Below are 16,397 nucleotides of genomic sequence, written 5' to 3'. Positions count from 1 at the left end.
TCAAACTCCTGACCTTGTGATCTGCCTGCCTTGGGCTCCCAAAGTGCTGGGATTACAGGCGTGCGCCACCACGCCCGGCAACGGCTCAGTTACTTTCGAAGAGAGCAAAAATTGTTCTAAGGACTGGGATTTACAACCTCTGAAGATCGCAGCATCCTGTTTTGTTTTGTTTTCACCGAGGCTGGAGTGCAATGGTGTGGTCTCGGCTCTCTGCAACCTCCACCTCCCGGGTTCCAGCGATTTTCCCGCCTCAGCCTCCCGAGTAGGTGGGAGTACAGGCGCGTGCCACCACACCCGGCTTTTTTTGTTTGTTTTTTGTTTTTTGGGGTTTTTTTGTATTTTTAGTAGAGACGGGGTTTCACCATGTTGGCCAGGCTGGTCTGGAACTCCTGACCTCGTGATCCGCCCGTTTCAGCCTCCCAAAGTGCTGGGATTACAGGCGTGAGCCACCGCACCGGGCCAGCATCCTGTTTTGTAAAAGCCATCTCAGGCAGTCTATTGGTGGGAAAATTAAGGGGCTGGCTTCACGGGGGCAGTCAGACAAGGGTGAGGGCTGAAGTCAGAGATGAGAAGGAATGACGCCAGGGAAAAACGTCGCATGACAGGCGGCTAGATGTTGAGCACAGAGAAAGAGTAGGAGTCAGGGTCAAACCTTAAAACGTACGGTCTGACATCACGGACTGTGAAGGGTGATGACATCAGTGACGTGGGGGATAAAATGTCGGGCCTTTAAAGGGTACGAGATTAAAGAACTAGAAGGTGAAGGAGGTTGACATCAGAGAATGGCAGGGACCTAGAGGAAGACGATTGCGATGGTGAGGAAGACATCAGATCCAGCGGGGGAAACGATGGCAAGGACGGGAGGATGATGTCAGGGACGGCAAGTAGTATGAGAGTGAGAAGGTTCCTGTGTGAAAGGGATCAAGGCAGCTCAGGCGGTTGTGGGGGGGATGCTGACGTTTAGGGTGCACCATCTGTGCAAAAGTCGACCCCATTTCCGGAAACACCCCATTTCGCAGAGAATACTGCTCCCTTCACTTTGCAGTCCCTTCCTCTCCCCCGCCACTCCTCCCCTGCTAGCCTCAGCCAATCAGCACGCACGCCGGGACGCGCAAGGGGAACGTTCCGGGACGTTCTTGCTACGTACTCTTTATCAATCGTCTTCCCGCGCAGACCAGTCCTTGTTTTCTGTGCTCCTCCGAGCTCGCCGTCTCTCCGGGTTTTTTACGTTTTAATTTCCAGGTAAGTTGCGTATGGCCTGCGGAACGGCGGCTCCTCGCCACACACGCGCCGCGCCGGCCGAGACCGGGGGATAGTGAGTGGGAAGAGTAATGGCCGCTGACACGTAGGCTTGGCTTTCTCTGGGGCGGGCGGGTCCCGTGCTCGGAGGTGAACATTTCGGTTGGTGGGAGGCCAGCGCGCTGTATCTGAGTGTGAGGCCCCTCGGGAGGTACTGGGTGGCGTCGGTGGTGGCAGTGACTACGCGACAGCCGACACTTGCTTTCCTTATCCCACGTGGCCGCCGCCATCTTGTTCTGCCGGCGTCGAGGGAACGCAAGGATGTTCTGGGCTTGCGCAGTGACACAAAATGACGGGCGTGGCGGCTGTGGATGTGTGAGCATGCGCAATGGTGGCCCCCTAATGGTGGCTGCGCTGAGCCAGCTCCGCAGATTACTACCTTATTGGCCTTCTTTCCCGGCTTCTCTGTAGTTACCCATGTTTTGTTCCCCTCCCCCCCCCTTCTTTTTTTTTGAAACGGAGTCTCGCTCCGTCACCCATGCTGGAGTGCAGTGGCACGATCTCGGCTCACTGCAAGCTCTGCCTCCTGGGTTCACGCCATTCTCCTGCCTCAACCTCCGGAGTAGCTGGGGCTACAGGCGCCTGCCACCACGCCCGGCTAATTTTTTGTATTTTTAGTAGAGACGGGCTGTCACCATGTTAGCCAGGATGGTCTCAGTCTCCTGACCTCGTGATCCGCCCGCCTCGGCCTCCCAAAGTGCTGGGATTACAGGCGTGACCCACCGCGCCCAGCCATTTTGTTCCTCTTTCTTATTTTCTGTACTTCTCTCCGCCTTCTCTCTTGCTGTTTTCTCACGTCTCCATTTTGTTCCTCCTTCCTGCCACCATTCTTCATGTTCTTCCCACAGGACTTGAACTGCCATGTCCTCTGAAGAAGGAAAGCTTTTCGTGGGAGGGCTCAACTTTAACACTGACGAGCAAGCGCTGGAAGACCACTTCAGCAGTTTCGGACCTATCTCTGAGGGTGAGAGGGGCCAGACTCTCAATGGGGGTTGGTGAGAGAAAGTCTGGGATCCTTGCATTTCAAGGAGTATTAACCGAAAAGTTAGGAGCCACGCTTCCATGTTCTTTTTCTTCTTAAGCCTATGGTGTCCACTAAGGATGAGGGGAACCGTCTTCGGGATTGGTGGAGGGCTCCGTTTTCCCTACCTACCGCCATCTCCTTTTCGGACCACCCTTTGCTACTTAACCTTTGTGGTGCTGACTGGTGCACATCGCTCCTCCTTCTCTCTCTCTCACAGTGGTCGTTGTCAAGGACCGGGAGACTCAGCGGTCCAGGGGTTTTGGTTTCATCACCTTCACCAACCCAGAGCATGCTTCAGTTGCCATGAGAGCCATGAACGGAGAGGTGGGGCCTCCTATCTGCAGAGGGACCTTGTCCCCATCTGCGGCTTCCTTCATTCTTTTTGTTTTTCCTTCTGTGTCTGCTCGGGGCAGCGTGGCCACCAAGCCCCGCAGTGCCCACTCACAGGAGCATGACTGCCTTTTGTTCTAGGGGGTGGAGGGCAGCGGCAGACAGAGCCTGGCCGCCTGGGAGGCGACGACTGGTCCTGCATGAGGCCGAGAAGCCACCTGTGGATGGTTGACCTGCCTTGGGCTTAGGTAGTAGAGTCTGCAGACCTGTGGGCCTGGCCCGGAGAGGACCTCGTGAGTCTTCTGACATGGACTCTGAAGCCTCAAACCAAGAGAGGTGTCTGTCTAGCCCTGATAGTCGGGCAGCTTAGAGGAGTGGGGAGGAGAACTCAGCCTGAGTTCAGTCAAGATGTAAGTAGTAGCAAGGGGAACATGGTGCGTTCAGGTCATTTTGTGTGGGATTCTATAGCTCCTGATGAAACCATTCTGGGGTAAAGGAGCTTATTCTGGAACATGGCACCCAGAACCTGGTGCCCAGCAGGAATTTTTGGCCTCTTTTGCCCACTTGCCCTTGCCTGCTCTTCCCTCACCACTGCCCTGACTGCCAACCCATCCTCCTTGTGTCTCCCACACTTAGTCCCTGGATGGTCGTCAGATCCGTGTGGATCATGCAGGCAAGTCTGCTCGGGGAACCAGAGGAGGTGGCTTTGGGGCCCATGGGCGTGGTCGCAGCTACTCTAGAGGTGAGTGCAGTGATAGTTTTGATCATGGGGTGAGAGGGAGAGTTGCCTAGGTGAGAACAACTGCCATTTAAATATTTTTCTGTTCTAGGTGGTGGGGACCAGGGCTATGGGAGTGGCAGGTATTATGACAGTAGACCTGGAGGGTATGGATATGGATATGGACGTTCCAGAGACTATAATGGCAGGTGGGTAGCCAAGGGGCTGGGATGTTCTGCTATTGATTCCCTCTCCTTAAGAACTCAGCGCCTGGGTTTTCATGCATACCACATCTTGCTGTTACTAATGTGTGCCTTTTAAGTTAATTGTGTGGTCATATGGTTGTAACATGGTAAAGTATACATATGTTGTGCTGCGTGGGTTGTATAACTATATTGCTTTAACGTGTATTATGATTTAAATACTGCATGTACATTGTATGCCATAAAACTGTTTACTATGATACTCATGCTTAACACATCGTGTTTTTGATATTTAAGGTTTATGTTATGACACATACTATAAAACATGACCCATATAATTAATGACAGTGGTGTATAATGCAGTCCCAGAAAACTTTGTGTGTGTGTGTTGTTTTTTTTTTCCCCCAGAAACCAGGGTGGTTATGACCGCTACTCAGGAGGAAATTACAGAGACAATTATGACAACTGAAATGAGACATGCACATAATGTAGGTGAGACTTGGATATCGACATTGAGTAAACCTGTTTGTCACACTCTGTCATGACTGTCTCACCTTTTCTGGCAAGACTGCTCTGCATTTCTGCTGCCCTCATACCTCATCCAGCCAACCTACCAGACACCATTCCTAGGCTTTCCTTGCTCTCAGGTGCATGTCAGAGCACGTTTGCTAGGGGGTGGGATCTGAAAACCCATCTCCTATAATCCTCTAGTCTTGTGTGGGATGGAGGAAATGAAGGGGTGTCCCTGTTGTCCAACCCTCAGCATCTGCATCAGCTCTAGGAGGTGAGCATGTTGTCAGCTGTTCCTTCGTGACATCACAATTCTCCCCCTCTTGCTGTTCTCAGATACACAAGGAATAATTTCTGATCCAGGATCGTCCTTCCAAATGGCTGTATTTATAAAGGTTTTTGGAGCTGCACTGAAGCATCTTATTTTATAGCATATCAACCTTTTGTTTTTAAATTGACCTGCCAAGGTAGTTAAAGATCTTTAACAGTTCCATCTTTTTAAAAATGTTTTTTTTCTGCCTATTTAAAGACAAATTATGGAACATTTGTAGAGCCTGAGTATTTTTCTTTTTACCAGTTTTTTAGTTAGACCTCTCAGGATTATTGGAGCTAGCAATAATTGATTCTGGCAAGTTTGGCCAGACTGGTTTCAGAAAATTAATGTGTATCCAGGACATTTTAAAAACCTGTACACAGTGTTTATTGTGGTTAGGAAGCAATTTCCAAACGTACCTATAAGAAATGTGCATCAAGCCAGCCTGACCAACATGGTGAAACCCCATCTGTACTAAAAATTAAAAAATTAGTCCTGCGTGGTGGCATACACCTGTAATCCCAGCTACTCGGGAGGCTGAGGCAGGAGAATCGCTGGAACCCCAGAGGCGGAGGTTGCAGTGAGCCGAGATCGCACCACTGTACTCCAGCCTGGGCAACAGAGGGAGACTCCATCTCAAAAAAAAAAGAAAAGTGTATCAATAACATGATTATCCAGGGGTATTTTCTAATTCAGATAATCAGACTGATTATATAGAAGAGTTGCTTTAAAATGTTTGCAAATGTCTTTTTTTTTTAATACTGGAAGAAAAAATATTCTGTTGTGTCTCATACAGTGCTTTGGATGTCTTTCACAGAGCTTATTAAAAAGATGAAACCTGAAAACCTGCTTTTTTCTTACTCAGCCCACTTTCCAAATTAAAAATGGGGGCAGAGGTGGGCGGATCACCTGAGGTCAGGAGTTTGAGACCAGCTTGGCTAACATGGTGAAACCCCCGTCTCTACTAAAAATACAAAAGCAGGGCGTGGTGGTGGGTGCATGTAATCCCAGCTACTCAGGAGGCTGAGGCAGGAGAATTGCTTGAACCCAGGAGGTGGAGGTTGCAGTGAGCTGAGATTGTGCCATTGCACTCCAGCCTGGGTGACAGAACAAGACTCCGTCTCAAAAAATAATGGGGGCACATCAGTGAGAGGGAGGCTTGGAGAATATTTGGTTGATGGGTGGGCAGGGACTGCAAGGGGGTTAGGTGTACGTTGAGGCCTGAGGCCGGCTGGAATTGGGTTTCCTAAGCTGGTCTCTTACCTTAGTCCCATTGTCTAATCATTGGGCTTGAATCTCCCTAGCCTCTCTTGAGCGTTAGATGGGCACTGTCCTCACAGGATTGTTCTGAGACCATAAGCACCTGATCTCATGGCGTGAGGTAATCCCTATCATAAATAGTGGTACCAGTTTATTCCTTCCCCTGAAATGATGGGGGTTGGGGAGAGGTGCACTGGGCTCATCTTTGTGTATGAGGGCCATGAGAGAGGCCTGGTTTGAAAACAGAATGCTAAGAGCTCATATACCAAGATTTATGTGGGGCTCTTCTACTTCCCAAGTATTTGACTTTGGGTGAGTCATTTTACTTCAGCCTCATGCCATTTTACATTTTCTGGGGAGGGTTAGATTAATTGGCATATAAAGCCACTGAGAAGAGTTGGCAAAGCTTTCAGTCACGGAGATTTGATCTTTTTTGGTGTGTGTGTGTCTTGGGTGGTAAGTTGGTGATTTTGTAATTCTAGCTGGTCTTAGTTCCTCAGTTCTGCTCCCTTTAGTTATGATTCTTTCTAGTGGCTGTATTGAGGCCCCATAGGCGTTATCCCTCCATTTGTTCTAGTTTGGAACAGAGAAATCTGTTCATGGCTTTCACCTGGCTAATACTGAGCCAAGTTACCACCAGGTCGCAAACTCCAGGACATTATTGTCCTGAGCTGCCTATTCCCTTGCTGGTGTGTTGTATTGTGAGTCTCAGTCCTGGAGGCCTGGCGAGTTTCCCAGCTAGTTGGGACAGGCCCCAATATCCCTTTTTCCTGTAACCCAGTCATGAATTTGCTTTGGCAGGTGGATGGAGACTCGGGAACTTCCACCTCACCCACTAAACCAGGTCCAGGCTGTGGGGCATTGTGGCTAAGCCCACCAGGTGGATACTTGGTCTGAGGAGGCATCCTATTCTGGGCCTTTGGGGAGCTAAGGTAGTGAGAATTGGCAGGAGGACTGTGAATGCCTTCTAGGTCGGGGGATTGGAGGGGGTCCTCTGCTCCCCACCTCTCAGGACAGCAATGTACCTCTCACCTCCAGTGTCAGCTGAGGTAGGATCCATAATTAGTAATATTCCTGCAACAAAATGACCCCCTAAGTGAAATCAATAAAGACCAAAATTTATTTGTAAACAGCTCTCAACCTGCTCTGCGCTGCTGTGTTTACAGTGTGCTTTCTGACCATCCAGCCCAGGGAGTCCCAGTCTCTGGCTGTCTATCTGCTCTAAGGAAGAGAGCCCACGGTTTTCTATAGTGCCATAGTCCCTGATGAATAAAGTTCCAGATTTGAGGTCAACCCCCCACCACCCTTGGTCTACTTTGGTTTGACCTCAGCATCCAACTAATGTACATCTGTCAAGAACCCACTGAAGCTAGAAACCCCCCAAACACTCAAGGTACCTTGAGAACATGTATCCCAAGACCTGCAAAGACCAAACACATGGCCTGTGACTACTTTCACTTTCAAGCCCTGGAACTTGTCTGTACCAAAAATCTAAACCATTCACCAGATCTCTTGTCAAGGTCCAGAATAAAGAGATTGGCTTTTGGTTTTCAATTAGGCTTTCAAGTCCTAAGCCCCACCCCTCCTAACCCACCTAGGCAGAAATCACTGCAGATCCTTGCTTCCTAATCTCTGCCTCAGTTTCAAACATCCATAAAATGGAAATAACCACCCACCTCACACGGGTTAGGAGTGTTGTTTTTTGAGACAGGATCTCACTGTCTCCTAGGCTGGAGTACAGTGGCGCAATCTCAGCTCACTGTAACTTACGCCTCCCGGGTTAAAGCAATTCTCACGCCTCAGTCTCCCAAGTAGCTGGGATTACAGGTGCCTGCCACCATGCCCAACTAATTTTTGTATTAGTGGAGATGGGGTTTCACCATGTTGACCAGGCTGGTCCCGAACTCCTGACCTCAAGTGATCCTCCCACCTCAGCCTTCAAAAGTGCTGAGATGACAGGTGTGAGCCACCGCGCCTGACCTAGGGGCTAAGAGTATTAAATGTAAAATGTTAAGAACAGGCCAGGTGTGGTGTCTCACAACTGTAATCCCAGCACTTTGGGAGGCCGAGACGGGCGGATCACGAAGTCAGGAGATCGAGAACATCCTGGCTAACACGGTGAAACCCCGTCTCTACTAAAAATACAAAAAACTAGCCGGGCGCAGTGGCGGGCGCCTGTAGTCCCAGCTACTCGGGAGGCTGAGGCAGGAGAATGGCGTGAAACCGGGAGGCGGAGCTTGCAGTGAGCCGAGATTGCACCACTGCCCTCCAGCCTGGGCGACAGAGCGAGACTCGGTCTCAAAAAAAAAAAAAAATTTTAAGAGCAGACCAAGTTCATCAAACAGCTCCACACTCTTGTTCCATGTTCTGGATTGGGGAGTTGGCAGGGTGAAGGTGTAGAACTTTTAAAAAGGTTTTTAAAATAAGTTGCTGTGAATACTTCAGGTGTATAAAAAAAAAAACATTGACAGCCAGTGTTCTGCCATTCTTACCTGCTTATCAAGACAAAACCTGCCCAAGTCCCTGCCCAGCTGCATTCCAAGTGTTTTCAAGTTTGATGGTAAGACCTGACCTGAGGCTTCTTACACCTTTACTCAGTGGGAATATGCATACAGTTCACTACAAAAATATTTGTGTTTACTTAGAGGACGTGCCCTGGATCTGTGGGCCGGGCGACGCGGTCTTTTCTAAATTGTTCTTTTCTAAATTGTTAAAAGCAGTTCATGCCGTTATTCTTAATAAACATTTGTAATATGCTGTGAAAGAGTCGATTCGTTTTTTTGTTTTTTTTTTTTTTTTTTTGAGACGGAGTCTCGCTCTGTCGCCCAGGCTGGAGTGCAGTGGCCGGATCCCAGCTCACTGCAAGCTCCGCCTCCCGGGTTCACGCCATTCTCCTGCCTCAGCCTCCCGAGTAGCTGGGACTACAGGCGCCGGCCACTTTTTTTTTTTTTTTTTTTTTTGAGATGACATCTTGCTCTGTCACCCAGACTAGAGTGCAGTGGCGTGATCTCGGCTCACTCCAGCCTCGACTTCCCAGGCTTAAGCAATGCCCCCACCTCAGCCTCCAGAGTAGCTGGAATTACAGGGATGCATCACCCATGCCTAAGCCTCCTGAGTAGCTGGAATTACAGGCACCCACCACCATGCCCGGTTAATTTTTGTATTTTCAGTAGAGATGGGTTTTCACCATGTTGGCCAGGTTGGTCTTGAACTCCTAACCTCAGGTGATCTGCCCAGTTTGGCCTCCCAAAGTGCTGGGATTACAGGTGTGAGCCACTGCTCCTGGCCCTCCTCTTCAATTTTTTGAAAGAATTTATGAAGGATTGGTATTCCTTCTTGAAATACTTGGCAGATATCACTGAAACCATCTTGGTCCTAGGCTTTTCTTTGTTGGGAGATTTTTGATGAATGATCCAGTCTGCTTACTTGTTATCAGTCTGTTCAGATTTTCTATTCTTGAGTCGGTAGAGTGTATATTTCTAGGAGTGTGTCCATTTTTTCTAGGTTATCCAATTTGTGTATCAGTTGTTCATAGTAGTCTTTAGTAGGCTTATTATTATTTGAGATAGGGTCTCACTCTGTCACCCAGGTTGGAGTGCAGTGGCACAGTCACGGCTCACTGTAGCTTCAACCTCCCAGAATTAAGTGATCCTTCCTGCCTCAGCCTCCTGGATAGCTGGGATTACAGGCACACACCACCACGCCTGGCTAATTTTTGTATTTTTAGTAGAGATGGAGTTTCGCCATGTTGGCCAGGCTGGTCTCGAACTCCTGACCTCAAGTGATCCTCCCACCTCAGCCTCTCAAGGTGCTGGGATTACAGGCGTGAGCCACTGTGCCTGGCGGGTCCTTTGTATTTCTGTGGTTTCACTTGTAATGTTTCTGATTTTATTTACTTCGTTTATGTTTTCAAAAAACCAACTCTTAGTGTCATTAATCTTTTCTATTTTTTTCATCTATTTCATTTATTTTTGCTCTGATTTTGTTATTTCCATCTTTCTGCTAACTTTGAACTTCATTCTTTTTCTAGTGCCTTGAGGTATAAAGTTAGGTTGTTTATCTTTATTTCTTTTCTTTCTTTTTTTTTTTTTTTTTTTTTTTTTTGAGACAGGGTCTTGCTCTGTCACCCAGGCTGGAGTGCAGTGGCAAGATCACAGCTCACTGCAACCTCCACCTCCTGGGCTCTAGGGATCCTCCCACCTCAGCCTCCCGAGTAGCTGAGACCACAGGCACACACCACCATGCCTGGCTAATTGTTTTATTTTTTGTGGAGACAAGGGTCTCACTATGTTGCCAAGACTGGTGTTGAACTCCTGGCCTCAAGAGATCTTCCTGGCGGGGTGCAGTGGCTCACGCCTGTAATCATAACACTTTGGGAGACCAAGGTGGGCGAATCACTTGAGGTCAGGAGTTTGAGACCAGCCTGGCCAACATGGTGAAACCCCGTCTCTACTAAAAATACAAAAAATTAGCCGAGCATGGTGGCAGGCACCTGTAACCCCAGCTGCTTGGGAGGCTGAGGCAGGAGAATCACTTGAACCTGGCAGACGGAGGTTGCAGTGAGCAGAGATAGCGCCACTGCATTCCAGACAGAGTGAGACTCCGTCTGAAAAACAAATAAACAAAAACAAAAAACAAAGCACAAACATCTTCCTGTCTTGGCCTCCCAAAGTGCTGGAATTACAGGCGTGAGCCACTGTGCCCGGCCAGAATAGTATTGTTTAATTTCCACATATTTGTGAGTGTTCTGATTTTCCTCCTTTTATTGATTTCTACTTTTATACCACTGTGGTCAGAAAGGCTCTTGATATGATTTCATTCTTCTTAAACTTGTTAAAACTTGATTTTGTGAAGGTTCGTTATACCAATACTATTCTTTTGTGTAAGTTTGAAATTTTCCATTAAAAGAGTGAAAAAGAAAGCTATCAGGGATGTGGTTTGTTCCCCTTCCACATTGGTGTGGGCAGTGCAGACCCTCAGGTGTTTTCTGCAGGCTCACTGTGTCTCCCACAGCCCTCTCCTTAGTTACAGGCGTTTCTACTCCAAGGGCCTCAAGAAGCCCTGTTCTATAATTGCTACCTTCTATTTCCCGATATCTGACATTCATTAATAAAGTTGATATTTGACCGGGCGCGGTGGCTCACGCCTGTAATCCCAACACTTTGGGAGACCGAGGTGGGTGGATCACCTCAGGTCAGGAGTTTGAGACCAGCCTGGCCAACATGGTGAAACCCCGTCTCTACTAAAAATACAAAAATTAGCCAGGCGTGGTGGTGTGTGCCTGTAATCCCAGCTACTCGGGAGGCTGAGGCACGAGAATCGCTTGAACCCGGGAGGTGGAGGTTGCAGTGAGCTGAGATCACGCCACTGCATTCCAGCCTGGGTGACAGCTTGAAACTCTGTCTCAGAAAAACTAAATAAATAAAAATTAAAAATAAAGAAAGTTGACATTTTCCAGACACTAGCTCTAGAACCCTACTTGCTTCCCCTCCCCAGTGACAGCCCTCAGGATCCCCCTGGCTTCCTCAGGCAGAAAGACCATCCTTTTGCTGAGCATCAGAAGTCCTTATTTCTCTCCTCTTGAACCCAGGACCTCTTTTAAACACCAGTCTCCTCGCCTGTTAAATGGAGATAATAAAGGTAGCCCATTCAATGAGTTAAGACATGGAAACACCTAGATCAGTGTCTGGTAGTTGGGACAGAGTCAGTCAATGTTAGCATTTATTCTGTGTGTCACATAATAACAACAGGGACACCACAGCAGACAGGACATGTCTTTCCCTCAGGAATCATGCATTGGTGGGGTCCACCTACAATAAGCTAAAACATTGCTGTGTAATGTAATGTTAGGGCATGGGAAACATTAAGGGAAATAAAGCAGGGTTGGGGTGGAGAGTGAGATGTGCTGGTTTACACATGGCAGTCAGGGAAGGTGACTCTGAGAAGGTGCCTTTCAACAGAGACCCAATGTTCGAGGGAGAGCAGTCAAGGAGGATATCCAGTGATCTAGTTCGTGGGAATGGTTCCTCCACAGCGCTCTGGCTCCCTTGCACATCTCCACACAGGCCACGCAGGTAAGTTGATGTAAGTCTTGGCAGAACGCCCTGTAATCCTTGGAACACAGAGCACGGAAGGTTTGTGGGGAGCTCTCACGAGGCCATTTACCATTCACCTCCCTATCTACCAAGTAGCCTGTTGTGAGACAGTTTTCTCCCCACCTCCTGATGTTCTGGTGGGGTTTGAGGCTTTCTACCCCTCACCTCTGGGTTATAGAACTGCTTAGCTGCAGCATGAAATGAGCTCCTCAGCAACAAGGTGTCCTGCCACCTGGGGTATGGTCATCTCGCCCCTTTCATTTTGATGTTGCCAGGCCCAAGAGACATGAACCAGAATCTGTGGCTGTTCTTGCTTTCGTGGTCCATGTATATAACATCCGAATGTAACAAGGGCTCGTTTCATTTCCGGCCAAACCTGTCAGTCTTACCTTGCTACGACATCTGGAAGAGGAGAATTAAAGGCAGAGGTAAAAGCAAACAGGTGCAAAGGCCCTGAGGAGGGAGCTGCTTGGTGTGTGGGGAACACCAAGAAAGCCAGTGGGGCAGGAGCAGAGTGAGCCAGGGGCCAGTGGCAGGTGGTGAGGTCAGGGAGGGTCCAGAGGGCCTCGTGGGTCACCGAGAGGACTTTGGCTTTTTCTCTGAGAGAGATGAGAGCCACGGCAGGGCTCTGAGCAGAGGAGGGCCCTGGGCTGACTTGGGTTGCAACAGGATCATTCTGGCTGCCGTGAGAACAGATTGAGGAGAGGGGGCGAGGACGGCAGTGGTGAGGAGGCTGCTGCAATTGTCCAGACCAGCGATGGTGGTGGCGGCAGTGGACGCAGAGACAAGAGCTCAGATCCTGGCATATTCTGAAGGTGGAACTTACAGGGTTTGCTGACAGATCAAAGCGGGGGCAGGATGACAAAGTACTTGTTAGGAATCCACACTAGACGAGCTCACAAAAAGTAACTTGACAGTTGGTGTCAGTGTTGTGGTTAAGAACAGGGATTCGGAGCCAAGTGGCCTATGTATAAATCCAGTTCCATTGCTTACTGGTTGCGTGACCTCGGGCAGGTCACTTCCTCTGTTTTCATTTCCTCACCTGTGAGATGAGATGGCAATCATATCTACTTCACAAGGCTGCTATTGTAAGGATTACACAAGATTTTCTATTAATGTAAAGTGCTTCAGGCTGGGCGCAGTGGCTCATACCTGTAATCCCAGCACTTTGGGAGGCTGAGGCAGGTGGATCACTTGAGGTCAGGAGTTCGAGACCAGCCTGGCTAACAAGGAGAAACCCCGTCTCTACTAAAAATACAAAAATTAGCCAGGTATGGTGGCACATGTCTGTAATCCCAGCTACTCGGGAGGCCAAGGCAGGATAACTGCTTGAACTTGGGAGGCAGAGGTTGCAGTGAACCGAGATTGTGCCATTGCACTCCAGCCCGAATGACAGTGAGACTCCATCTCAAAAAAATAATAAATTAGGCCGGGCGCAGTGGCTCACGCCTGTAATCCTAGCACTTTGGTAGGCCGAGGCGGGCGGATCACGAGGTCAGGAGATCGAGACCATCCTGGCTAACACAGTGAAACCCTGTCTCTACTAAAAATACAAAAAAATTTGCCGGGGGTGGTGGCGGGTGCCTGTAGTCCCAGCTACTCGGGAGGCTGAGGCAGGAGAATGGCATGAACCCAGGAGGTGGAGCTTGCAGTGAGCAGAGATTACGCCACTGCACTCCAGAGCCTAGGGGACAGAGCGAGACTCTGTCTCAAAATAAATAAATAAATAAATAAATTTAAATGAATAAATTATGATTGGCGTAAATAAAGTGCTTGTTATTAGTGACATGACCATAGGATGAGAAGTGTCAGGGAAGTGAGTCATAGCAGAGAGCATTCCAGATACCAGAAACACTGTATAGTTTTCAAAGCATGTGACAGGAAGCCAGCGTGGCTGGAACATAACCTGATGGAGTAAGAGTGCCAAGGGGTGAGGTTGGAGAGGAAGCCTAGGTGGAGATCAGCCCCTCACGGTAGCTGGACACCATTGCAGACCTTGGCGCATATAGCAGTCCTGGAGGTCAGAAGAGACACAGGAACATAATTAGATCTGGGACTTAGTGCTGGGGGTGCACAGAGCTAGGAGAGGGACTGGTCATTATTGTCAACAATGCTGGCTGGTTACTAGGGGTTGGTGGTTTCTGGTGTCCAGGATAAGAAACAGTCCAGTTCGAGCATTAGGACAAATACCTAATGCATGCAGGGCTTAAAACCTAGATGATGGGTTGATAGGTGGAACAAACCACCATGGCACATGTATACCTATGTAACAAACCTGCATACGTTCTGCACAGGTATCCCAGAACTTAAAGTAAAACAAAACAAAACAAAACAAAAACAAAACAAAACAAAAACAGTTCGACTTCCCACTGGAGTCCAAACACTAGTTCTAACATTGTCTACATCTGTGGCCATGGGCAGTAAACCCCTCCAGAGTTCACTTTCCTTATCTTCAAAATGGGGTTTAAATATCATACCTACCTCCTTAGGTTTGTGACAGTACATATAAGATCAGTATAGTCAGCACTCAGTAATGCAGGCTATCACCACAACCAGGTGGGACCTATCCCAGGACAGCAAGGGTGGCTTGACATTTGAAAAGCATGAGATGTAGTTCAACATATTAGCAGCAAAGAAAGAGAATCAAGGGCTGTAATCGCCTGGGACTGTGATATCAGATCCAAGGGCTAAACCCTCCCAGACCTGCAGTCTAGCCCTGAATGCCTCACTGGGCAAGCTGAATTGAGATCTCAAGACCAGAGTGACCCTAGTCCTATCCCTGTGAAGTGATTTCCACTGGCTCTGAATCCGTGGCCGGCAGGCTTCAACAGCCGCCTTATCCTCACACTCAGCAGTCCAAGGCTTTGTGCATTCTGGTTTCAGTTCAAGTTTATTTTTCACACCTGCCCCCCAGCAACAATAACCAAACTACTTTTTTTTTAAAAAAAAAAAAAAGAAGAATCTTACTCTGTTGCCCAGGCTGGAGTGCAGTGGCGTGATCTCTGCTCACTGCAACCTTCACCTCCCAGGTTCAAGCAATTCTCCCGCCTCAGCCTCCTCAGTAGCTGAGATAACAGGCACCCGCCACCATGCCCAGCTAATTTTTCTACTTTTAATAGAGAAGGGGTTTCACCATGTTGAACAGGCTAGTCTCAAACTCCTGGCCTCAAGTGATCCACCCACCATGGCCTCCCAAAGTGTTGGGATTACAGGTGTGAGCCGCCATGCCCGGCCAAACTACTATTTCATTTACAAGTTTACCAATTTCTTACATTATTATTTTCTTACTGTTGATCTTGGCAGTTAGAATCATAGCTCCAGTGACTGAAGAAGTATCTGTCAGAAAGCTGGCTCACTAGTTCAGCATGCCAGGGGCCACTCAGGGCTCTGTTGAGGCTTCTTCCAAAGGCAGAAATCTCATTTCTGACTTTGGCTATAGGGGTTGTGAGAACTTTGGCTTCAGAGGCAAATGTTTTCCCATCAGGAAATGATGAAAGTTATGACCTCATATCCTAACCCCCACTCACCCCATCTAGGAAGAAACTTCAGGGGTGAGATAAGTGAATGACGATTCCGTGTCTCCACTCCAATTACACCTCAGCTCTGTGGCTCCTCCCGTTTCTGTCTCTGGTCTTGATTCTCAGCACACCTGTCCCCTGAACCACCTACACTTTCCCTCAAATCATGCTTTACTTTGTCCCCTGAAGTTGGGGCCCAACTTGAGATTTTATTTCAGCCTGTGGGAGCAATGAAAACAGACACAGCGCGGTGGCTCACGCCTGTAATCCCAACACTTTGGGAGGCCAAGGCGGGCGGATCACAAGGTCAGGAGATCGAGACCACGGTGAAACCCTGTCTCTACTAAAAATACAAAAAATTAGCCAGGCGCGGTGGTGGGCGCCTGTAGTCCCAGCTACTCAGGAGGCTGAGGCAGGAGAATGGCGTGAACCCAGGAGGCGGAGCTTAGAGACTCCATCTCAAAAAAAAAAAAAAAAAAAGGCAGACACAGCCAATGTAGTCCACTGCATTCCTTTGCATTTCTTTCTTTCTTTCTTTCTTTTTTGAGACAGGGTCTCACTCTGTTGCCCAGGCTGGAGTGCAGTGGTGTGATCACGGTTCACTGCAGCCTCAACTTTGCAGGCTCAAGTGATCCTCCCACCTCGACCTCCTGAGTAGCTGGGACTACAGGTGTGCACCATCACGCCTAGTTATTTTTTTCTATTTTGTAGAGATAGGGTCTCACCATGTTGTCAGGCAGATCTCAAATTCTGGGGCTCAAGCAGTCCTCCTGCCTCAGCCTCCCAAAATGTTGGGATTATAGGTGTGAGGCGCCACACCCAGCCTTTCCTTTGCATTTCTAAACTCTGGGAGCCAGATAGGTAGGGGGCTCATAAAGGAAGGACGAGTCTGGAAAAAAGACAGCCCCTGCCCGTTTCTTCCACCCTCGTAGTCACTGTTGTGATGAGTATCATCTTCAAACAACTCAGGCTTACCTGTCTTTTCTGTCCAAATCTGGTTTTGCTGTTCATTTGGCTGGGACCTTCACCCATCACTCTGACAGTAAAACAGCCCTGGATCCTGTTAGAGTGAATGGGGTTTGTGGTCCTCCATGGGTTTGAGCTTTTTTTTCTAGATGTCATGATTG

At 48.6% G+C, this 16,397-nt stretch overlaps 1 protein-coding gene across 2 annotated transcripts; it reads left to right on the top strand.

Moving 5' to 3' along the window:
- Positions 1-1,132: 1,132 nt before the first annotated feature.
- RBM3 (RNA binding motif protein 3) lies at positions 1,133-5,242 on the top strand. Of its 2 annotated transcripts, none has more exons than XM_007991595.3 (7): positions 1,133-1,242; positions 2,148-2,263; positions 2,541-2,647; positions 3,290-3,395; positions 3,484-3,580; positions 3,983-4,062; positions 4,421-5,242. In XM_007991595.3, the coding sequence occupies exons 2-6, from the start codon at positions 2,161-2,163 to the stop codon at positions 4,041-4,043; spliced, it is 474 nt and encodes a 157-aa protein (XP_007989786.1). In that variant the 5' UTR covers positions 1,133-1,242; positions 2,148-2,160; the 3' UTR covers positions 4,044-4,062; positions 4,421-5,242. The 2 variants fall into 2 exon arrangements, with proteins under 2 accessions (XP_007989786.1, XP_007989785.1); XM_007991594.3 differs by having other exon boundaries at positions 3,983-4,066.
- Positions 5,243-16,397: the final 11,155 nt, after the last annotated feature.

This window comes from Chlorocebus sabaeus, chromosome X (assembly GCF_047675955.1).
Source record: "Chlorocebus sabaeus isolate Y175 chromosome X, mChlSab1.0.hap1, whole genome shotgun sequence".
In the NCBI taxonomy this organism is placed as follows: domain Eukaryota; kingdom Metazoa; phylum Chordata; class Mammalia; order Primates; family Cercopithecidae; genus Chlorocebus; species Chlorocebus sabaeus.
Note: the sequence above shows the minus strand (reverse complement) of the source record. Positions and strands in the feature narration are given on the sequence as shown.

Bases quoted from the DNA above. Each gene is read 5' to 3' on its own strand.
- RBM3 (XM_007991595.3), top strand. From the start codon at position 2,161: ATGTCCTCTGAAGAAGGAAAGCTTTTCGTGGGAGGGCTCAACTTTAAC. The intron at 2,264-2,540 runs GTGAGAGGGGCC...TCTCTCTCACAG, and splicing joins TTTCGGACCTATCTCTGAGG to TGGTCGTTGTCAAGGACCGG. The intron at 3,581-3,982 runs GTGGGTAGCCAA...TTTTTCCCCCAG, and splicing joins TCCAGAGACTATAATGGCAG to AAACCAGGGTGGTTATGACC.